General features: G+C 44.5%; 1 protein-coding gene across 2 annotated transcripts in view; it reads left to right on the top strand.

Annotated features, from left to right (window-relative positions):
* The first annotated feature begins 686 nt into the window (after positions 1 to 686).
* The window catches only part of Gpsm2 (G protein signaling modulator 2), a 42,920-nt gene continuing 18,992 nt past the window's right edge, over positions 687 to 24,614 (top strand). Inside the window, exons 1-4 of one of the 2 annotated variants that reach the window (XM_028879345.2) lie at positions 687 to 813; positions 12,992 to 13,292; positions 23,296 to 23,517; positions 24,087 to 24,222. In XM_028879345.2, the coding sequence (XP_028735178.1) occupies positions 13,237 to 13,292; positions 23,296 to 23,517; positions 24,087 to 24,222 (414 nt within the window). In that variant the 5' untranslated portion in view covers positions 687 to 813; positions 12,992 to 13,236. The remainder of the gene's footprint in view (positions 814 to 12,991; positions 13,293 to 23,295; positions 23,518 to 24,086; positions 24,223 to 24,614) is intronic. The other variant, XM_028879346.2, reaches the window with a different exon arrangement.

The raw sequence follows: 24,614 nt of genomic DNA, 5'->3' as shown, positions 1-24,614 counted from the left end.
AGCTGATTCAGCTCGCCACTCTTGTTTTTCCCGGGAACCAGCGCTCCTGACTTCAAAAGGAAGCTTGCTTTTCCAACAGCTGGAAAAGCCAGAATTGTGACACAGCCTCAAGAACTGAGGCTCCTTGTTCCGACTTTCACACGGGACCCTCTGTTCCTTCCACACAGGCCCCTTTCTTCCTCACATCTGCCTCTTGGAAGACTTCCCCGGGGCGGGACAGAGCCTGCAGGGAAGGAGGCACTGGCGTGGGGCTCCAGCGTTCAAAGTCTGAACTAGACCCGGCCTGAACTCTGATGTTTATTGTTCCACTTTTCGGCGTCCGAAGGAGAAACTCGAGAACAATAAGCTTCTAGTCCGGTGGCGGAGGACCGCTCGGGGAAACAGAGCAGGACCGAGCCCCACAGCCCGGGAGGCAAGCTAGCAGGTTTGCAGAAAGAGGGAACCACGGCTCGCCCGGCCCCGCCCCGCCGTCGCCATTGGCCGGTCCAAAAGACGCGGGGCGTTGTCGGTTTGAATGGGAGAGCCTGGAGCTAGGCGCAGGCGCAGAGGAGCGCAGGCGCTGAGGGCTGCTCGCCGACGCTGGGACCCTCGGAGAGGCCGGGGCGGGGGGTAGTCCGGAGCTCTGGCCCACGTGACCTGCCGGGGGCGGGCGCCGGGGGCGCGCGCCGGCCTCCCGCGGTGCCCCTGCCTGGCTCGGCGTCGCCGCCGCGGGGACCCGCCTGGGGCAAGCGCCGCCGCGGTCCCGAGTCCGCGGCCGGAGGCACTCACCCCTGCAGCGGCATCGCGTTCCCGGCCGCCGCTGGCCGGAGGGAGGTGAGCGGAGCCTGAGGGGCCGACCGAGAGGGGCGTGTGTCGGGGCTGGGGGGCGTGTGACGGGGGCTGGGGTGACGCTGGGACCTCAGGGCTCCGCGGGGGGCTCCGCACCCGCACCAGCGCCCGACTGTTTTCCTCGAGATGAGGGGAGCCTGGGGAGCTGGTTCTGCAGATCTTGAAAACATTTGCTGGGATGCAGCGACTTCACGCGTTTCCCGAGCGGAACAGACAGACAGGCATCAGGGTACAAAGCCCGCTCCCCGTGGAATCGAATCCGAAGCGCGTCGCCAGCCCCCGGTCTCCAAACCAGACAGTTGTTTCAAGTCCCATTTAAACTCGTGAACTTGGGGAACTCAGACCAGTCGGTTTTCTGCTGGCTGGTGAAATGGATAGATTGTTGCAAACAATTTTAAAGCAGGCGTAAAATGTCGAGACCTTTCCCCGAAACATGTAAACCTTACCTTCAAAAGAAAAGTGGGAAAGCCAGTTTGCTTGTATGTTAATGGCAGACAGTTAGGTAATTTCAGCTAGTATCATTTGAACTCTGCTGAAACGAGTAAGGGTGGAAATTTTTATTTGCCTTAATGCATAATTTAACCGTACTGTAGAATTAGAAGAGGTGCGTTCTTGACTTTCGGTGGCGCGTATTGATTGGAGAGCTGTGTGGTTTGTGTTGGAAGTGCCTGTCACCAACGGAGCTGAATTTTCAGGCTGCTTCTTTGGAAGGTTACACTGAAAATTCTCCGACATGTTAGTGGCCATCATGATTGCTTCGAATAAAGAGCGCTTCTGTGTGTAGTTTGTACGTGTCAGAGCACCGGCTCGGTAGCCGGAGTACAAAGGGGACGATCGCTGCCCTTTGACTGAGGAGGGTGGGGGCTCAGGGATGCCGGGCCAACCCCCTCACTGTTCTCTCCAGGCTTTCTTAGGTTCCTCTTGCAAGCTATTTCTAACTCAGAATTCAAGGATCGGACTGCTTATGAACCTAGAAAATGTGGAGTGTTGTGGAAGCATGTCCCACAGAAAAGAAGTTTAACTGAATTTTCATTAAGTCAGACATACAATTTTACAAATATGTTTTAATGTAAATCTGAGATTTAATGCTAGGCTAATTACAAAAGGTAATGGAATATAGTAGTTTTAAGCGTGGCTCCCACACGCCACCGCCTCTATGCTTGGATTTGAACCCTGAGCCATGTGAACACTAGGCAAGAGTTCCATCACTAAGATGCACCCCAGCTTATTTGTTTATTTAAGACAGAGTGTTGGTAGGTTTCCAGGGCTGGCCTGCAACTTAAAATCCTCCTGTCTCAGCCTCCCCAGTACCTGGGATTATAGCTGTGCACACATTATACCTGGAGTAAAATGGATGATTTTTTTTTTTCTTCTTTCGTTCATTCGTTGTTTTGAGACAGGGTCTCAGATAGCCCAGTTTGGTCTTGAACGCTTTGATCCTTCTGCCTTTACCCTCCCAGTGCTGTGATTACAGGTATGGACCCCACCATGCTTCGAGTCAAATCCAGGGCAGCTGTATGCTAAGCAAAAATGGAGCCATATCCCCAGCCTTTGCCTTTTCTTATCTATAAAATATTCCAAGATTTACCTAAAAAAAAAAAAAAAAGGACACCAGCTGTGGGCATTTATTTTAAGATTCTGTAATTAATAAGTTACTGGCAAGATTGGAGCTGCTGCCCAGTCTCAAGCGCCAGCTGTATGCAGTACATTTAAATCCCCACATGTCCCTGTCCCATTTGTGGTACATAATTCTAATTAAAACCACCTACAGGGCCAGTGTTTTGTTGCAGAGTGTGAAGAAATATTTCTACCTGTCCAACTATGGGCTTGCTTTTATTGTCGTTTAAACCAAGTTAAGACTTCCCATAGCTTTTAACCTTTCTAAAAACATGAGTAAAATGTTCTTACTTTTTCATGAATATAAATATAGTCTTCCCTGTAAAAACAGAAATGTGTTAAACTCTTGTCTTTGCATTCTTACAGAATTCTTTTTTGTCTTTGAAGTGCTGGGGGTTGAGCCCCTGTTCTTCCCCTGGCAGGCTCCCACTTGTACTGAGCTGCACCCCCTACCCCAGCATTAGTGAGTTCTTGGCTACCTCACAGTTTTTTTGTTTTTGTTTTTTGTTTGTTTGTTTTGGTGTTTTTGAGACAGGGTTTCTCTGTGTAGCTTTGCGCCTTCCCTGGATCTCGATCTGTAGACCAGGCTAGCCTCGAACTCACAGAGATTCACCTGGCTCTGCCTCCCAAGTGCTGGGATTAAAGGCGTGCGCCACCACCGCCCAGCCCTACCTCACAGTTTTTGTCTTCTTCTCAGGCAAGAAACCCAGGGAAGATGGTTGGACATCTGTTGTGCACAAAATAATGTACTTGGTGTTCTGAGATGGCAAGAAAGGCTTCTGAGTTTTTGCAGCATTTTTCTCCTCACCCTGCCCCACATCCTCCTAACAGCTAATTTTGCTATTTCTTTGTTGATAAACAGAAACAAAAAGAACCCTACAAGGTTCCCCATTGCAGAAATATACTGCCAAATATGTGCCTCACTCAGATAGTGAAGTCTCAGAATTTGGTCCTCTCCTACCTTCTGAGAACCTCACTCCTGACCAGGGTGCTTGCCCAGGGCAGTCTGAAGACCCACCTCTTTGCTTTTGCTTGAGTCGGGTCCCTTAAATAGAATGCCTTGCTTCTGTTTGCCTAATAAGCTCCACCATCCTTCAGTGCCTGCAGTACTGATTGCCTGGCTTTCACAGAGGGTTGTTTCTTTTTTCTTTTCTTTTCTTTCTTTCTTTCTTTCTTTCTTTCTTTCTTTCTTTCTTTCTTTCTTTCTTTCTTTCTTTCTTTCTTTCTTTTTGTCCTTTTTAATCAGAAATTCTTCTCATATAACCTCATAAAATTAAACTGAGTAGAAACATTTCCTTCCATAGAAGATGATTAATAACTTACTTTATATTTTCCTATAAAAAAATCCTAAACTCAAACTTTGTAGGGCCTTTCCTTTTGTTGATTGTAATGGTCTGCGTTTAGGGTTCATGTTTGAAATTGATGTTGCCTTTGGAAGAGAACTGGCATAGTGCTGTTTACTGAGGAAGGACCAGTTCTTTTCAGTCTCACTGTTCAGTTTTTAAATTGTCATGTACTGTATTGACTGATTAAAGTTGGCGATTGACCAGCATTGTTACAGTAACCTGTCTTACCCACGGGGGATACTTTTAAGACCCCCAGGTTTGAAACCTTGAGGAGCACCTGTACAGACGTAGGTGTAATACCTGTGATAATTAATTTATAAATTAGACAAAGTAAGAAATTAACAACAGCTATAATAAAAGGGAGCAGTTGTAGCCACATACTGTAATGGAATTGTCGGCATCTCTGCTCTTGCACTTTGAAGCCATTACTGTGTAAAATAAAGATTGCTTGAGTGAGGACTGCAGTTCTGTGACATTTACTGATCAGGATAGTTACTGGCAAATGACCAACAGGGCGGGTAACATATACAGCAGGGATACACTGCACACAGGGATGAGTCACTTTCTTGGTAGAACTAGGGAATTTCACCATGCTACTCAGGATGGTTCATAAGTACAGGCTTGTGAATTATTTGCTTTCTGGAATTTAGCACTTAATAGTTTTGGACTGCCATTGATTGTAGATATTGAAACTGAAAAGGAAAGTCACAGATCGTGAACTACTGTGGTAGTAAATGGCCATGGGTCATGTTTTCAACTGGGCTTGGTGACTTTTTTTAAAGTTTTCTCAGAGTTGTTTGCTTTCCACTGTTGACTAATAATTGTTCCCTCTTTTTCTGTAACAGTAATAGTCATGAGACGATTTTACATTTATTTCTCTGAACACTTAATTATATAGTGTTTGTTCAATAATTTGTGTGATCTCTAAAAAGGTTAAATTTAAACACATCCTTATTTACTAACAAAAAAACTACAGATAGGAAAAAGAAATGACAAATATATATGGATTTTTTTTTCTTTTTAGAAATTGGGCTGAGTCTGTACTTTAGTATTTTTGTGTTGCAGACCTTCCTGAGTTTGTTTTGTTGTTGGTTTATTCTGTTTTTTTGTTCTGACATGAATAGTCCTTTAGAAAGTACTGAGAATGTGTTTAATTAAAGTTTAGAATGTCTTTAAAAAGCTACGAAATTTTCTGCTGGTGCTGTGTAAATAACCTATGAAGGTCCAGGATGCAGAGCAGCAAGGTGCTTTTGAATATATGCCTTTTTCCAGCTCACAAGCCCCCTCCCATCCTCACAAATGCCTTTCCTTTTAATAAGCGACCTCTATTTCATTCTTTTGTAAAAGTTACCACATTTTCTGCAGCTGGTTTTTATATGAATAGACCCAATTTAAGTATTAATTGTAATTAGCTGGAGATCATCTTTGCTCAAGCCATTACAACTCATTGAAAGTACAGACTTAGTGGCACATTCCTTTATTTCTAGCACTTAGGAGGCAGAGGTAGGTAGATCTCTGAGTTCAAGGCCAGCTTCGTCTACTTCACAGGTTCCAGGACAGCCAGAGCTACATAGAAAGACCTTGTCTCAAAAAACAAAACAAAAAAACTAAAAAACCCAACTCATTGAAAACTTGTTAGTTTTATTGATGGACTTAAAAGATCATGGCTATTTGAAATAGTTTTGGTAGAAATGAAAATTTTAAATTCTGGAGTTCAATATGATGAGAAATAAAACCAACTAATGGGGAAGTATTGGTTTTACTGTCTTGAACGTATTTAGTGTAAAGTCTTTTTCTTTTATTTGAACATGTTTAATGGTCTTTGACCCCGCAGTCGGTGCTAGGAATCAAACACTGTTCCTCATGAATGCTAGCTGGGTGTTCTTCCACTAACACACCCCAACCCTAGCACACTCATCATTCTAAATGTCAGTAGTCTTGTTGGAAACAAATCCTCATGACACATGCCTGTACTCCAGTCACAAGGGAGCAGGAGGGGAGATCAGGGTTCAAGGTCTTCCCTGGCTACATAGCTACAAGGCTAGCCTGGGTGACAAATCCTGTCTCAAGAGCCCCCCACCCCCAAACAAACAAACAAAACAGGGTTGTGATGCTGTGTGTCTGTGATCCCACACTGTGAGGCAGAGACAAGGAGGGTTGTGGGGGTTTGCAAGCAAGCCAGCTGTGTTGGCAAGATCCAGGTTCGGTGAGAGACCCTGTCTCAAAAAAAATAAGATGGAGAGCAATAGAGGAAGATACTCATCATGACCTCTAGCCTTTATACGTGCATGTGAGAGCACACGATTCTGCATTCATATGTGCACGCACAGCCATATATCATCCACTCATAAAAATAAACACAAATTTTTTTGGGGGGGCAGGATTTTTAATTTAGTAACTACTGTGTCAGAGACGAAAATGGCCAAGACTAGCAATGTTGCTAAAAACAACCTTTCTTTGACATGGAAGATTTTAAGTGAATGGTTCACCCTCTATTAAATTGTTCCAATTGCTAAAGATTGTAGTCAGAAGACAGCAGCTTTTGATTAATCTTTGTCAAGCTGACCCTGTGTATAATACAAAAAGGGTTGGTTATCACCACAGTCCATGGCTTCTTTCTGACTTAAGTACTGCTAAACCCTAATACACCGGAAAGGTGCCAGGCACTGATTACAGCTGCAGTGCTTTGTAGAGATACTGGGACGCTGTTGACCTACACGTGCGGCATTTGGCAGGGAAGTAGACGCCTGCACGTGCCCCGAACCGCTGTTACTGATGAATGCTAGAGTGAAGGCTGACCCTACTCAGATCCTTTCTGTTAGGCTCCAGGTGGCCTGGTGTTCCTTCACTTTGAGATTTCATGTATGGGTTTTACTACTGGGTTTTGGCAATCCAGGCAGCCGGATTCCTTTTAACTTTATATGATGAAAAAATATAGATGTATGTCTGACCAAGAAAGGACGGTTATACAGTTATCCCTTAGTACCAAGTAGAGTGGTCCTAGGACCCTTGAGATATCCAAGAATAAAAATTGTTTGAGGAGGCTGGAGAGATGGCTTGGCAGTTAAGAGTGTTTGCTCTTCTTCCAGAGGACCAAAGTTCCATTTCCAGTACCCACATTGGCTGGTTCACAACCATCTGTATCCAGTGCCAGGGGATCTAATGTCCTCGTCTGGCCTCTGAGGGCGCCTATACACACTCATGCACACATACATAATAAAAATGAATCATTAAAAATAGCTTGGGATTGTGATTTTACTTTCATGGTATTCTTCATCATGACCCATATGAATTAATTTTAGATGCATTTGAATTAATTCCATACCACTTTTCATAAAATTAAATGAATTCATTTCAGGTATTCTTCTGTCAGGTATGTTCATTTGGAATCATTTCAGGTTCATTTGGAATCTCTAACTCTTGCCTTGACTGTTTGAATATTATCCTATTCATTTAGCTGGTTGGTTGATAATCACAACTTAAAGTTCTTGCTTTGTTTATTTTGTCCGTCTGGGGACCAAACCTAGAGCTGTATGTGATACACCAGGCAAGCACTCTACCTCTCAGCTCTCCTCAGCCCTCAAGTTTTGTGGGTTTTTTTTTGTTGTTGTTGTTTTGTTTTTACTATTTATCTCATGCACACGCATACACACATGTGCCTGAGTGTATGTTTGTGTACCACATGCACATAGGAGCCTGAGGAAGTCAGAAGAGGGCATCAGATCCCTTATAATGTGTGTTTGCTGGCCCTGATGCTATTTATTACATTTGGGTTTCTAAACTAGTTGGTGCTAAAACCTTGCCAACTTAATGATGCTTACTAAGACTTAATCTTAACTGGAGTACATGCTTTAGGGGTGTGTGTTGCTCAGAGAGACATTTGTCAGAACAGTTTTCACAGTGTAACCGATGAATCTAGTTTTGAAGCGTACGCGTGGTAGATTTTTCTAAGTCTTGTCTCCACAGCAGTTGAGAATAAGAGGACCTGCTGAAGTGCATGGCCATGTTTATTTTGTGAATTTGGATTGTCACCTAATATGGTATATATGTCAGTTAATAGTAAAACTACACATAACACTTAGATATTGATGGATATTTGTTGTAGAATATTATCTTAAGATGTGTTACATTTGTCTGTGCTGTGAAACATTTGTTTAATGACACAAAGATGGGTTGCATTCTTTTATGTTGCATTTGTTTAACTCTGTGAAGCCACCTTGCCTGTCTAAAACACCTGATTGGTCTAATAAAGAGCTGAACGGCCAATAACAAGGCAGGAGAAAGGATAGGCGGGGCTGGCAGGCAGAGAGAAGAGAGGAGGAAAAGTCTGAAATCTGGGAAGAAAAGATGAAGAGCGAGGAAAGAAGGGACCAGCCACCCAGCCAAACATGGAACAAGAAGGAAAGAAAAGGTATACAGAAATAGAGAAAGGTAAAAGCCCAGAGGCAAAAGCTAGATGGGATAATTTAAGAAAAGCTGGCTAGAAACAAGCCAAGGCTGGGCTGGGCGTTCATAAGTAAGGCTAAGCCTACAAGTATTTATTGGATCCTGGCACGTGTATGCCCACCCACACTCTCACACACACACCTCCCGGTCCCCCACCTCCCCCAGTAATAATAATGATGATAAAGAAAACAAATTCAGGAGCATCTGTCACTCATATTTTCTTCCTTCCAGACCTTTACCTATTTTTCAGATTGTTGGATCTCGAGCATGAGATGCTCATTTTTTAGCTATCGTTGCTGAATAGAGTACTTTGTGAAGCGCAGTCTACCCCATGTAAGCAGGCCAGTGTCTTCCTTCCTAGTGCAGCTTAATGCAGCTTGCCGGGCCTGGAAATCCAGGACTGGCACTGTTCACACTAGGTCTTTCCCCTTGCTGCCGCCCCCCCCCCACTTCTGGGGGTGAGGTATAGACACATGCATCTTATGTTCCCCTGTATTAACATCCCATGCTTTTGTGTTAGGATTTTTTAATTCAGAGTTTAAGATTTATTTCATTTTTAAGTGTGTGTGTGTGTGTGTGTGTGTGTGTGTGTGTGTGTGTGTTTGTGTGTGTGTGTTGTGCAAATCACCTTCCTACACTTACTGTTCTCTTAATTTTGCATGTATTAATCTTTATACGTGCCAGCTGGTTTCCAGTTATCTTTCGAGGAGAGTTGGGGTAGAAATAGACTTTGAGGAGCTGAGGATGCAGCTCAGTGGTAGAGCACGGACTTGGCCTGCCTGAGGCTGTAGAGCCAGTGCTCATTACCTAGTGGAGTGGAGTTAGAGCCATGTCTACTCACAGGCACAGAATTAGACTCAAATTAAGCTCAAAATAACCAGTTCACCTAGGATAGAGTTCATTCTAGAAGTGGCTGTTTTGGCACCCTGCTTTGTTTCTTCCGTGATCGCCACGATGTGCATGGGTTACTTCTGAGTTCTAATATGGCACGGCCTTGTTTTAAGTGTGTTCTCGATTGTTCCTCTTACTTACTCCTGCTCACACTCATAAACGGCTGCTGTATTTGACATGAAATATTATAACTAGATGGACTTAAGGAATTTGAATATGCCTTAGAGGAAATTAATAGCATGCGAAAGATTTAAAGAGTTTAGATGACCTGAGGTGGAGGTAAGAAAAGTAAGTTATCTCATGAGTATTGCCAATACCTGTACATCTGTTTTTAGTGTTTATTTTTTTGGATTTATTTTATGTGCATGAGTGTTTTGCTTACGTTATGTGTGTGCACTGCAGGCATGTCTGGTTCCTGCAGAAACCAGAAGGCATCGGAAACCTTGGAACTGGGGTTATGGATGGTTGGGCGCCATGAGGGTCCCGAGACTGGAACCTGGGTCCTCTGCAAGAGCAGCAGGTGCTGGTAACCCCTGGGCCACCTCTCCAGCTGCGTTTGTACAGACCTCTGAGGAAAGAAGCAGACTGAAAGCTACTGTCATTCCACTGGAGTCGGGAGCAGATCGTTTAGGTGGATTCATAGACGTGGAAATGTGCCTGTGTTCCTTCCATCGGTTCCCCAGTGCCCCTGTAGTGTGTGAACTCTGCTGTCAGGGCAGGAAACCTGGGGCGGGATTCTAGTCTCCACTTGCTCCATAGTTATGCAGTGGACAGCACCTGAAGTCCACCAGCTGTGTCTGGGCATTTTCCTGTGTGGCTTTCTAATCGAAGAGTTATATGCCACTTCCTTCCGTGTGTACGCTTCTGCCAGTTCCCGGGATAGGGGGAAATACCACATTCTCTTTATTGCTTAATGGTCAGACAAAAGAATACTGCTCCCGCTGCCCTTGGTTTTTGGAGCATTGTTGGGAGACGCTGTGGGGGATAAATGTGTCTCGCAGATTATTAGCTGTGAGTCTCACTGGAAGTCGGCATTGAAACTTGGCCACTTTTCACTGTCCTTTCAGAACTCTCCTTTTCATTTGCAGCTCCTGTCATTAAAATCTCTCATTCTAGTGCAGGTTAATAAGTGTTGCGATTGTGATTAGTGTTAGTATATATGTGTGTTCATATACAATACATGGATCTTACCAGTATTACTGTCTAAAAATATGCACATAACAAATGTAGTGCTAAATATGAACTGAATTTGTTAACTCTGCAGTATGAAACATGGTGAACACATTGTTACAGAGTTGGCTGAGCAGTGAATCATGAGTCAGGAATGGCTTGTTTGCTCAGCGAGTGAGAGGTTTTAAGATGTCAGGTACAAGAGCACCTGAGAGCGTGTTGAGGCCCTGTGTTGAGAGAGAAGACAGAATGAAATGCTACACAGAGTGTAATGCAGAGTAAATTTGGGGAAAATAAATTTGAGAATACTAAAACCGTATTAGCAATTTACTTAGGAGTTGCTTGTGGTGGGGCATACCCTTACTCTCAGGACTTTGGGGTTGGAGGCAGGAGGATCAGTTTCTTGGCTAAGGAGGGAATTAAGGATAGCCTGGGCTATATGAGATGCTAGATTTAATAAAACAACGACAAACTCACAAATCCGTCCAGCAGTCATTGAGTCCATTGATGTGGTCTTTATGAGCAGTTTCCATCAGGTAAGATCGTTGTACAACTTCATCTGTGTAAGTTTGCTAATTATTAAACATGGAAATGTCTTACATTTTCACAAATATGAAGCTCACATTTTAAGTTATTAGTAAAAGTTGGAATTCCATTATCATCTCGTAAACAACAAGATATTTAAATACAATTTAATTTTAAGTTAGACAAATCCTAATACCTTTCCTTGCACTTCATTTTATAAATGACAGCTAAAGCCCGCAGTGAACAACAGATGACTGTCTGGTTGCCATTTCAGCTGGTTGTGTCATCTAGATGCGCTTAGAGCGTCTACACTAATTCCCTTCAGTCATGTTTCTAAGAGGGAGAAAGATACACAATGGAATGGGGGGGGGGCAGGGGAAGAGGAAGAGAGTTGTTGGGTTAATAGCTGTGAGTTATCTTTTCATCCTTAAGTTATTGCTTCCTTTGTTGGGCGAGAGAAGGAATAGGAAGAGCAGTATTGTATGCTCCTTACATGCCAAGCTGGTTGTTTATGTGAAAAGCTCATTTCCTCTAGGAAAGGTTGCCAGTCTCCCAAGGCTGAATCTCCCCTCCTTACTGCTCGGCCGCTCTATCAGCATCCACTACAGAGCAAGGCTTGTTCGTTATTTACAGTCCGGCTGTACCGTAGCAGTGACACTTGCAGGGTGTTATATGGGAGAAGAATTGGTCTTTATTGTAGACGGCAGCATGAAGAAAACCCCAGACAATGGGTAGAAATGAAGACGGCTTAACATAGGAGATAGCCTTGCAGTGGGACTCAAAACAGGCAGCAGCTGCACACTTTGCGAACACAGTAAAAAGTTGGGCAGTCTTACGTGTAAAGGCTTGTTTACAAGGCTGAAATTCCAGGACTTACAGTTACATTGTTGCTTATTTGTTTCCTGGTTTTTGCTATAAAGGTTACAGTTTCATCTGATGCGCTGCTTCTGTGCTCTGTCTGGGCGTGGACCAGCTCTGTGTTGGGGCTTGTGCTGATTCCGTCTGCCCATTGGTGCCTTCAAGTCTGAAAACGGCTTGGTCTTTGTTCCTTAGATTGTATCTGCTCCTCTTTCCTTCTGGTGTGCCTGTTACGTCTGGTCTGTTAGAGCCTCTCGGCTTGTTCCTTCTTGTGCTCAACTGCTCTGTAGGACTCTTTCTTCTACTCATCTGTTTATTTTTCTAACTATATCTGCTCTGCTGCCTAACTAATAATACATAAACATAATCATACATCGGATTATGAATACCAATCTTTGTGGCAGTTCATTTCATAACAGCAAAAGTAGGAATGAAGGTGTTTACAGTCTGAATGCCCATCAGCAGCAGATTGAGAAATACACTTGCTATATAATGGAGTGTGATATGGAGATAAAAATGGGCACATTGTAGCTATGGGCAACAATGATTTGGGTGCATCTCAGAAACATAATGTTGAACAAAACCCTAGAAAGCGAAATGATGTGTTGCTTAGGGCTTGTACACACTTGAGGTAAAGTTGTTAAGATAACAAGAGAGTCCATTCAGAGATCATCTGACAGCAGAAGTGAAGGCAGAAGTTGGGGTATCCAGGAGAGCCTTAGGGTGGTGGGGTGCACGTTGTCTTATACTGGGTTGTGTTAATTAAATATTTCGTTCTCATTCTTTCTCATATATACAGATTTCCTAAATTCTTTTTGTACCTATTTGATATTAATGCAACTATTTTAAAGAACTTAAATATACTCAGAGCATATGAATGCAAATACAATTTAATTACCAGTGTGCTATCATTGAAAAAACAGATTTATAGAGTTTAGTTGACTTATTTAGATAAGTGTTGGATCTTCACTTGATTTGTTAATAGGCGTTTATAAGAGCTCAAAGCATCATGATTTTATTTTCAAGTATTAATCTGATACATTGCTTTTGCTCATGATTACTAATAATTCCGTAAGATAATTATACTTCATACCGGTGTTAAATTGAAGTGCAGGTCTAAAGCAAACATCTTAGCGTCACAGCCTTGCTTGTAATCTCTGTGGCGGCAGTCCAGCCGTCCACCGTGTCCGTAGTGCCTGGCCTGACCCGCAGCCGATGGCCTTAGTTCCTGATCGTGTACAGCTCATGTTACTTTAGGTTAATCTTTGAAAACAGGACTTCCAGCAAAGCATCTTGTATTCCTTTTACAGAAATGTTGCTGAAGTGCTGCTGAAGGGCCAGAGATGCAAGGATCTGGGACGCATTTGCACCTTTAAGCTGTCTGGCCCTGACCTCCTTTCATTATTAATAAGGAAGAAGCAGGAGCTTAGGATGTATTAGCACCAGCTCATTGCTGTACTAACCGGACAGTGCTCTGCAAACTCCTGCACTCTAAAGAACTCGACTGGCGCAGCACACAGTCATTTCGCATTTTCTCAGCTTATACTATGACTCGATGGAGGGAAATTTGATAAGCATGAGGGAAGACCATTCTTTTCATGTTCGCTACAGGTAAGACTGCTGCTCTCTTAGCGTGTGGCTCTTCGTCTGTTTAGACATCTCTTTAGCGCTTGTCCATTTCAGTGTTCAATTTCAAAGTTCTCAAAATATGCCAACTAAATCTATTCTGCAAGCAGTTTGGTGGTGGTGGTAAGTTTTTGTATACTTTGGTGGGAAAACGGTGGTAGAGACCAGATGTTCTGTAACTTATTAATATTCTCTGGGAGAACTTCTGAAGAGCTGCTTTGTATTTTGTAACTTGCGCATTGTAAATATAAAAATCTGTATCTTCAGACTGTCGTGGGTAATGGTTGGATGAGCTGTTGTGACAGTTTCTAAATGGTGGTCTTTTCTAGTTGGCCTTTCACAACAGACGGGGTCAATCAAGTTGGAAGAGTAGATGATACTTTCTAAACATGGCAGATCAACAGGCAGCGTGATGTTTGGTAATAAAATACTAATGACACATCTGATAGGAACAGAGCAAGCATATTTCTGTTATTTGACATTTATTCTAGAAGTTCTGGTCCAACCATAAAACAGTGACTCAGGTGATTATGTAACAGAAGATCCTTTCTCAAAATGTGTTGATGAAACAGACACCAGAAGTTCCTAGTGATGAGTAGATTTCAAATCAGTGCCTGTCTCTCTGTTTCCCTCCTCAGGGGGATTGAATCCATGGCCTTGTGTGTGGTAGTCAAGTGCTTTGCTACTGAGTTAATAGTCTCAGCACTCAGACTCTTCCGTGTGAAGGTGTTTGTTACTAAATCCTCCATCACACACACACACCCCCGTAAGGCAAGGCTTCTCTGTGTAGTCCTAGCTGTCCTGGAACTAGCTCTGTAGACCAGGCTGGTCTTGAACTCACAGAGATCTGCCTGCCTCTGCCTCCCAAGTGCTGGGATTAAAGGTGTGCGCCACCACTCAGCCTTTATTTTTTTTTAATCCTCCATTTTTTCTTAATTATTTATTTTTATTTCATGTGTGTTGTGGTTTTGCCTGCATGTATGTCCGTATAAGAGTCTTGGATACTCGGGAACTAGAGTTACAGATGGTTGTGAGCTGCCAAGTGAGTGCTGGGAATTGAACCCGGGTCCTCTGGAAGAGCAGCCAGTGCTCAGTCCTCCATTTCTTAACATGCATTTAATAGGAGATTTATACTGTGAAATAGATGGTTTGTATTAGGGCATGGTGCCAAGAAAGGTTATATAAAGTTAGGGTCCCTCCCTCCTTCCCTCCCTCCCTCCCGTGTGTGTGTGTGTGTGTGTGTGTGTGTGTGTGTGTGTGTGTGTGTGTGTGTGTGTGTGTGTGTGTGTGTGTGTGTGTGTGTGTGTGTGCGTGTGTGTGTGTGTGTTTGGGCCAGGGGTGTATACGCCATAGTGTGTATTTGGAAGTCAGAAGACAGTTTGTGTGGATTGATTCTCTACTTTTCACAGTGTGGATTCTGGGGATGAAGCCCAGGTCACTGGGGTCGGTGATAAGCACCATTGCCCACTGGGCCACCTTACGGGCCTAAAGCTCATGTCTTTATACATGGGACTTTTGTAACCTGACTACCTCCCAGCCTAGTAAGGACATCTTTATGAAAGATTTAAAAACATCTCAGGCTGGTGAGAGCACTCAGTGGAAAAGGCACTTGCAGCATAAACTGGCAGCCTGAGTTTAATCCATGGTGTGCACTGAAAGTCCGGAAGAGCTGACTCTCAAGGGTTGGCCTCACTGGCATGCGGTGGGACATGTGTGCAAGTGTGTGTATGCACGCACACTTACACGATGGGACATGTGTGCAAGTGTGTGTATGCACGCACATTTACACAATACGTAAATGTTCTTTTTTTTTCTTTTTAGTCTGAGGCATGATGGCTCAAACTGTAATCTCAGCACCCAGGACTGAAGCAGGGGTATTGTGCTGTGAGTTCAGCTAGCCTGAGCTACATACTGGGTTCTAGTTTAGGCTACAGAGTAAGAACTTATCTCAAAAAAGGAGTGTTTTCAGATAAGGACGCATGGAAGGCATTCAGCCTAGGGCAAGCACTTACTGTGAAGCACCTGAACTCCAGGCCCTGCCCCCGCAGACCTGAAAGCTCACTGTGTAACTCACTTCCCTCCTTGCCACGTACCCTGTCTGCGGCACGTGCTGCCACTGTGTAGATCCGTCTGCCCATCCGCACCTCCCGCCCTGCAGTGGTTCAGGTCCCCAGTCTCCCTCTCTACTCCCAGCATTGCCCACTCTTACCTTCCAGGAGTCACCTTAAATTTGCCACTGGGGGCTTAGTGAAAACAGAGTTAACCGTGCAGCCCAGGGTGGCCCCTCGATGCCGGGAGCCAAGCTGAGCACAGTGTGAGATGCTCCCCCTCTGCCTTGGTACCTGGGCTGTACACTTTCCCTCTGCTGTTCCCCATGTTGGCGTGGAGCTCTGCACACTGTGCAGGTCTGTGTCTCCGTGTTTTTGCTAAGGTTGGGCATGGCGACTTGAATCCCCTTCCTGCTGCCTTGGTTTCGCTCATTCTACTCGGTGTCTAAGATTCAGCCCAGAGGCCCTGATCGAACCTTTTCTGAGCTTCTCAGTTTGCCCCCTTTGTGACCTGCGTATTCCTGTCTTCCTCTCCCTTGTTTCGTTGGTTGTTAGTGCCTCGGGCAGCCCAGTCGCTTAGCATTTGCTTGGTTATGCATGCCTGTTGAACTTTGTAGGCCATAACCATCAGATGAACCAGGAACACGGTTATCTGTCCTTTGATCGTTGTAAAGAGTGGTGTGTCCGCCCTCTGGTCTAGGAAAGAACTTAGAGGAGGAGGACAGGATTGGGCCCCTGCCTGTAGGGAGATCTTAGTTTTCTTCTTTTTCCGTGACAGGTCAGACCTGACTTGCACACTGCTTTAGGACTTCACCGAGGAAAGACTTGTAACTGTCTGTAGTAAAACATACCGAGCACACCAGACTCCATGCACAATCTAACACCGCATTCTGGGGAGTGTAGGTTGTGTGCAGTTTCAGGTAACGATGCGAGCGCTGTGTGTTAGTGTGCCCTGTGCCATGTTCAATCCATCTGGTTCCTTCGCTGTAGAATTCCTCATCTATCCCTCGAGAAGTTTCTATAGTTCAGTGACGACAGCTTTGGAGTAGTTCCCTGATAAGTGAGGAAGCCCCGCTTCCCGGGGACATCAGAATACTTTAGGAAATACTTCACACCTGCTTAGGAACATGTGTGCTGATAACAAAATTGAATATATTTCTAAACTTTAAAAAATCATGGTTGGCTTTAGAGAATTTTAAGTGTGATAAAAAAGTAAGACCATTTTGAGACAAGGTCTTACTGTGCCCAGGTTAGCCTCCAACTCCTGAGCTCAAGTGACCTTCCTTACCTCTTTCTTCCAAGTGCTTAATGATATTAAAAATACTTTCTAGCAATACACACTGAACATGTGTTAGTGAAATTATGTGCACTCTGGAATATACGTCCAGATAATCTGGGGTTGGAGTGAGTTTGGGAGTAGAGGTGAAACATTGATTGTATTGGCAATTGCGAAGTTGAAAGATGGATACATTGTATTCATTATTGAAAGATGGATACACTGTATTCATTATTGAAAGATGGATACATTGTATTCATTATTGAAAGATGGATACATTGTACTCATTACACTGGCCTCTGTAGTTCTGTGTTCCTCTGGGGCCTGTCCTTGTTTGTCCTTGTCACGTGACTAACAAACACTTCAGCGCTTTGATATCACAAGGGTCAGGACTGTTGCGTTCAAGTGAAAGGAGTCAGTACAGGCTGGAGGGACGGCTCACGGCTCACGGCTCACGGTCAACAATGCTGTCCGCTCTTCCAGAGCGCCTAAGTTGGGTTCCCAGCAGCCACGGCAGGCTCATAGCCACCCCTAAGTCCATCCAGCTCCAGGGCATCCGATGCGCTCTTCTGGCCCCTGGGGCCACCCACACATGAGGCATACGTTCACACACCCCACACACGGCAGGGGCGGGGAGGGGGTGACATACATGAATAAAAATAAAGACAAATATTTCTTAGAAAAATAGGATTGGGGAGATGTCTCAGTGGGTGAGAACGTTGGCTGCCTAGGTTTAAGGACCCGAGTTCAGATCCCCAGCACTCACCTAAAGGCCAGGAGTGGCCGTGTGTGTAGTAACTCCACTGCTGGGGGTGAGGTAGAGACACATGTAGATCCCTGGAGCTTATTGGCCGTTACTTGAAGGACCCTGTTTCATGGGGATAATTGGAGAGTGATATCTCAGAACACACGACCTCTGACCTCTGAACCCAGACACACACACTCAGACATACACCAAACACAAATAAATAAAGTGAAAATATTTTAAAAGGTAGGACTGAGGGGCTGGCCGGGGGTGGAGGGGTGTCACTCAGTTGGTTGAATGCTTCGCCCTCCCTTCAGTGGACCTGAGTTTAATCCCAGAACTCACGTGTATAAACAAACAACAAAACAACCACAAAAACCCAAACAAAAGCCAGGCTCAGCAGCCCAGTGCTGTGGAGGCAGAAACATCCGGATATCTGGAACTCACCAGCAGCCCAGCCTCTCCTCCTCAGCAATTCCAAGCCAGTTAGAGCCCTTCCTTCTCAAAATGGAAAGGGTGAATGGCTCCTGAGGAGCAGCGTGGAGGTTGTCCTCTGGCTCATACACGTACATGAAACTGCATACACGTGAACACACACACACACACACACACACACACACACACACACACACACACACACGGAGAAATATAATTCAGTATTGAATTCAGATTTGCCAGAGAAATGTAATTGCTAATATTCCTCCCTGAGGCCAGGCCGAGGAGGTCGCTCAGTTGGTGAATGCTCTTGCTTCCCTGGCCTGTATGCGCCTCAGCCCTGCATAAACCAGGTGTGGTGACTCACACCTCTAATCCCAGGACCCAGTCGGTGGAGACAGGAAGATTAGAAGTTCAAGGCCATCATCTGTGTAGAGTCAAGGCGAATCTGGGATATAGGAAACCCTATCCCCAAAGATAGCACTAATACTATTATTTCCTTAAGATAGTTTGGGGTAACAGGGAGTGGTGGAAGGAACACTGGACTTGGAAACAACAACAACAACAATTTATACCCTTAGCTTATCCACCATGTGATCATTAAGCCAATCAAATACCCTGTCTGAGCATCAATTTCCCCTTCTGTTATTTTGGGAGATTTAAATTTGAACCTTGTTATTATGTGAAATTTAAGTCTTGGGGCTGGAGAGATGGCTCAGTGGTTAAGAGCACTTGTTGCTTTTGCAGAGGACCCGGGTTCCATTCCCAGCACCCATGTGGTGGTTCACAACTCTTCATAACTCCAATTCTAAGGAATCTGATGCCTTCCTCTGACCTCCTCTGGCACACATGTGGTGCTCAAACATACATGCAGGCAAAACACACGTAAAATGAATAAATCTAAAACAATTGTTTAATTAAAATTTGAGTCCTAGTGATTTTGTACTGCTTTTCCTTTCCCAGAGTAAAGGAGAACTAGGTATACTTGATAAGTAAGATAACGGTTGCTCACGGGAGCTAGGGCTGGTGGTGGGAACGGCACCTGCCTGACTGCAGTACACCGGGGCAGTTTATGAAAGGAGGTGGTGGACAGCTCTTGGTTTGGGGTCCCAACTCCCATCATGTATCCTGAAAAACTATGGAATCCTTTTGAGGAGTCAGATTTGGACATCATCAGTATTATTAGATATTTTTAAGTACAGCATCAAGATTTTAATCCTGTTTGCTTTGACTGATATAATATGAATGTAAGAAATTAAAATTAAGGCGGTAACAAAGGTGCTAAATGTCAAAATCTAGTGCAGAAGTGAGAAAGAAAAGTTGGAGTCGAAATAACAGACTTGTGCAGAACAGGAATTATACCTGAAGGGTTTATGTTAGGTACTTTCTGATTACTGTCACGGAATGCCTGACCAAGACTTGAGGAAGGGGAGGCTTATTTTGGCTCACAGTTTGAGGTACAGTCCCTCATGGAGGGAAGGCATGCAGCAGGAGCGGAGGCAATGGTCACCTTCCGTCCATACTCAGGAAGTAGAGAGCTGTGACTCTGGTATTCAGATCATTTTCATTTTTATTCAGTCCAGGGTCCCAACCTATGAAAGGTGCCGTTCCTGTTTAGGGGGCGTTCACCTCAGTTAACAGAGAAATCCTTCACACACAATTAGAAGCTTTCTCCAAGGTGAACCTGCCACGTTGACAGCTGGTCATGCAGCTAGACAGGCCGCCGGGGAGCCTGCAGAAGAAGGCTTAGGAGAGGCATTGATTGCCCTGACCTGTTTCCTGCATCGAAGCATGTGCTTTGTTTTCAACCCAGCCAGTCAACATATGAAGTCATTTGGCTCTCTCACGGTGACAGAGAGGATAGGAAATTACTTTCTCTGTCATTTAATGATCTTCTAAAATCGTGTAAACTTAACTTGCTGTATTTTGTGATTATCAATATTTGACTGAGTTTAGGGAATTTGTCATAATATTAACTTGTATCCTCATAATATATATAATAGAGTCATAGAATGTCTCTGCATTAACAGTCCCCTAGATAGTTTTGAGTTTTATCTCAGATGTTAGTTACCATAATAACATTCTCACTTACGATCTCAGGACAGTGAGGTAGGTCAGCAGGGTTCTGGTTGACTGTTATGGTCTCTGGTGATAATTACACCAAATGTCTTCCAAACGTGTGTACTTGGGCTAAGGAGATGTCTTAGTGGGTAACGTGGATTACGGGCGTGAGGGCCTGAGTTCAGGTCTCCAGTACTCGTGGAGTGTAGCTGCTGAGTGTGGGGGCACATTTGTAACCTCAGCCCTGGGAAAGCAGAGACCAGTGAGTCCGGGGCTCACTAGCCAGACGGTGTAGCCAGGTTGATGAGCTCTGGGTTTAGACTGTCTGGGACAGACTGGGGCAGACTGTCTCCAAAGTACGGTGGAGAGCGATGAAGATGACACTTGACCTCAGTCCCTGACCTTCCCAGCTGCGACACACAGGCAAGCACTCACTCACATCCATGCACACACAAATGTGTAACTCTTATGATACCATTTTGTCCCCAGCAGATATACCAGCAGACAGAACACACCCATATACATAGAATAAATAAAATAAACTTTGTTATGTATCATGTCATTTGGACTGATGATATCATGTTGTATAAAAAACGTACAAATCCAGAAGGTCGTGTATTTGTCCTGGTGATACTCACTGTATATGTATGTTTGCTTTATATGGATGTAGGCAAACACACAGGTCTTGTTTGTGAATGCCTTCCACATGACTGCTTCTGTTTGTCTCCGATGTCCTGCGTGACCCTGTCACCCTGGGTTGAGATCTCTGCTGCCTGACCACCTCCCTGCTCTCTCCCTCTGTGGAACTGTGTGCCGTGCGGGGTGCCATGTAATTCCTTCTTCTTTGTACAGTTTTATTTAGTTATGAGTACGGGTGTTCTGTTTGTGGGTTTGTCTGTATACCACATGCCTAGTGCTCAAGGAGGCCAGAAGAAGGTGTTGGATCCTCTGGGACTGGAGTTACAGATGGTAATGAGCCACCATGTAGACACTGGGAATCAAACCCAGGTCCTCTGGAAGAGCATCCGGTGCTCTTAACCACCGAGCCATCTCTCCAGCCCATACTTGTCATAGCAGTCTTTTGCTGCTCTAAATCTCCTTGCATAGACATCTTGTGAAATTGTGGAAATATACGCTGAAGTTCTGTTCCTAGAAGGGAAAATGCTTGATATATATTTTTACATAATTAGAATGTTTAGGTTAAATTTTTAATAGGAAGATTTTTATATACATCTGTATATATACACATGTACATACACACACTTTTTTCTCTTTTCCAAATGTTTCCCCTTGGTAATTCTTAGGCATTCATTGGTTGGGGTATTTAACAAAGACAGCAAGTTCAGATATCTCATCTAGCAGTTTTCATGTAAAGGGAAGTCTTCACTTGGGAAAGACAAGAAAAGTTATATTAATTTCAAGCCTGCATATAAAAAAGTGTAAATAGCTGCTGTGGTGGTGCATGCCTGTGATCCCAGCACTCTAGAGACTGAGGCAGGAGAATCTCCAGTTCAAGGCCAGCATAGGCTACATAGTGAGCTGACACAAGAATAGGAAAAAAAAATCTACACATAACAGCTGACTAAATACCTGCACAAGACTGGGGCATCACCATTCCATCATGGATGGGGGAGGGGCTTGTGAGACCCCCCCCCCCACACACCTTTTCCTGAAGGGCTGTGGACAGTTAACAGTTGCTAGGAGACAGGGAGTCATATTCCCAGTGTTGGAGCCACAGGTAAGTTGCCCGGCTAAGTGAATGACCCCCTGCTCATGCTCATTCAAGCAACCCTGACTAGATTCAGTAGGGCACCAACGCCCTTACACACACACACACACACACCCATCATAAGTGTTACACTTCCACCCAGGAAGCTAAGAGGACTCCTTGTTGGGAAGAAGAATGGTTTGGCATTCAAGGGAGGGGGTAAGAGAAGGTCAGGGGTGTGAAGTACATTGTATATCTGTGTGAAATTGTGAAAAAGTAAGTAAATTGTAAAAAATATAGCTGGTTACATTTCTGATTAGACTGATTTAATGTCTGTGTACTTAGTTCTCCCTGTGTCTAATTGATTTCACCTAATGTTGAGACATGTTAGAGCCTTGGTTACATGGACTTGGGTTGGTTTATAAGCTCATACATGGAAATTACTGCTCTAGAACCAAGCAGTAGACATTGCCTAAGTCTTTTGAATTGTTAAGGAGAAAGATACCTGAGTAGAAAATTGAAAATTCCCTGTTACAGATTGCCGGTAAATCTGCCTATTCTAATTCAGGAGTCTGCTTTGAAGCTGTGCAGTTGGCTCTTAGTTGATCTTAGTCCATACTTTCCCTAGTTCCATCAGGTTTCTACTCTACTTTTACAAACCCTCTAAGGACAGCCTGGCATGTCATTCTCAGGAAGAACATACTCCTCCTCTGACAGCTTCTCACTACTCTAGAGGTACCGTCTAGGCCAGGTTGGCTGACCAGCAAGCCTGTGGACCCTTGCCTGTCCAGTGCTGGGTGACAAGCATGTGCCACGCCTGGCATTTTTACATGGGTCTGGGGAATGAAATCAGGTTCTTTTGCTTGCAAGGCAGGTGCTGTACCAGCTAAGCCCTCCATCCCCCAGCTGTGATGGCTAAGCCCTCCTCCATCCCCCAGCTGTGATGGCTAAGCCCTCCTCCATCCCCCAGCTGTGATGGCTAAGCCCTCCTCCATCCCCCAGCTGTGATGGCTAAGCCCTCCTCCATCCCCCAGCTGTGATGGCTAAGCCCTCCATCCCCCAGCTGTGATGGCTAAGCCCTCCATCCCCCAGCTGTGATGGCTAAGCCCTCCATCCCCCAGCTGTGATGGCTAAGCCCTCCTCCATCCCCCAGCTGTGATGGCTAAGCCCCCCATCCCCCAGCTGTGATGGCTAAGCCCTCCATCTCCATCTAAATTAATTGCTTTCCAGGAAAGCTGCTTGATCTTTAGTTCTCTGGTAATCAAGATATTTTGTTCCTTTATTCAATTACACTAATTGCTTGTGTGCTGGTAGGAAATGAAAAGGTGTGTGTGTGTGTGTGTGTGTGTGTGTGTGTGTGTGTGTGAAGTACGAGACTGAGAAAGGTAAATGGAATAATGGATGGTGGGTGGAAACACTACTTCAGATAACCTCACTAGTAAAGTGGGTTACTCTGGGTGGGCCCCTTATAATGAACTCCATAAAAGATATTTAACGACCCAATCCCAGAGACCTGAGGCTCAGAGAAATTTGAGTAGGCACATTAGCTTCAAGTTGCTTCAAGTAAGCATTTACTTTTTATCAGTAATTTGTATGTAATTCAACCAAGCGTCGGTCTGCTCCAGAGTAGCCACAAAGTCCACGTTTACATTATTGGGAGTTCATCACTGATATGGCTGTAATGTTCCAAGTATCTGTCCTATATCATTTTGCAGAATGGAAGCTTCCTGCCTTGAGCTGGCCTTGGAAGGAGAGCGCCTGTGTAAATCGGGGGACTGCCGGGCCGGCGTCTCATTCTTTGAAGCTGCCGTTCAAGTTGGAACTGAAGACCTCAAAACACTCAGTGCTATTTACAGCCAGCTGGGCAACGCCTACTTCTACCTACATGACTATGCCAAAGCCTTAGAATACCACCACCACGATTTGACTCTTGCAAGGTAATGTCAGCTTCTTATAGTCTTCCCTCTCTCTAAATTAACTTACTTAACAAACAAACAAACTTCCATCCTCTTAAAAAACCAACAGTGTATTTAATGACTTCTAATTTAATGGCATTACTTTTGAAAACTAATTTTTAGGCAAAACAGTTTAGTTGAACAGTAATTAAACAGCCCTAGAGCTTAATCAAATGGTTGAAAATTAACTGTAGAAGTTTTTTTATTATTTAAAATAGGTTTCAAGATTAATGAATTTTATCTTAACTATGTCTCTTCTCTTCTAGGAAAACTGTTCTTTGACTTCTCTATCTCTCTCTATCTCTCTCTCTGTCTCTCTCTTTAGGTTTGTTTGTTTGTTGTTTTTCTGAGACAGAGTTTCTCTGTGTAGTCCTGGCTGTCCTGGAACTTACTTGGTAGCCCAGGCTGGCCTCGAACTCACAGAGATCCTCCTGCCTCTGCCTCCCGAGTGCTGGGATTAAAGGCGTGCGGTGTGCGCCGCTGCTGCCCGTCTGTATCTTAAGATTTAAAGATAGTTTTAACATCATTCACTTTTCACGTTTATGTCCTAGGACTATTGGAGATCAACTCGGGGAGGCCAAAGCCAGTGGCAATCTTGGCAACACCTTAAAAGTGCTTGGGAACTTTGATGAAGCGGTAGTGTGTTGCCAGCGACACCTGGACATCTCCAGAGAGCTTAATGACAAGGTAATAAAGACGGGAGGCCAGATGACGGCTATTTCACTGAAATCGTTTTGTGTTCCAATACTACTTCTGTAGTTTATAAAGTAAAAGGGAAAACAGATTTAAAAAAAAATAGAAAAAGCAAATAGCAAAGGATCCTTTTTCGTGAGTAAGATCATGTATTTGACCCTCTGTGGATGGCACTGGGGATACTTCTTTTCCTTGTCGCTAGTACTGGGGATGTTATAAACATGGGGACTGGCACGATGGCTCAGTGGGTAAGGGCACTTGCTGTGTAAGCCTGGTGAGCTGACTTCAATCCCGGGGACCTGCGGAAGGGCGGGAGGGCGGGAGGAGTGAGCCCTGGTCTCCACATGTGCCCGGGGTACACGTACCACCACACACATCATGCATGC

Source organism: Peromyscus leucopus, chromosome 6 (genome assembly GCF_004664715.2).
Source record: "Peromyscus leucopus breed LL Stock chromosome 6, UCI_PerLeu_2.1, whole genome shotgun sequence".
NCBI classification, from domain to species: domain Eukaryota; kingdom Metazoa; phylum Chordata; class Mammalia; order Rodentia; family Cricetidae; genus Peromyscus; species Peromyscus leucopus.
Note: the sequence above shows the minus strand (reverse complement) of the source record. Positions and strands in the feature narration are given on the sequence as shown.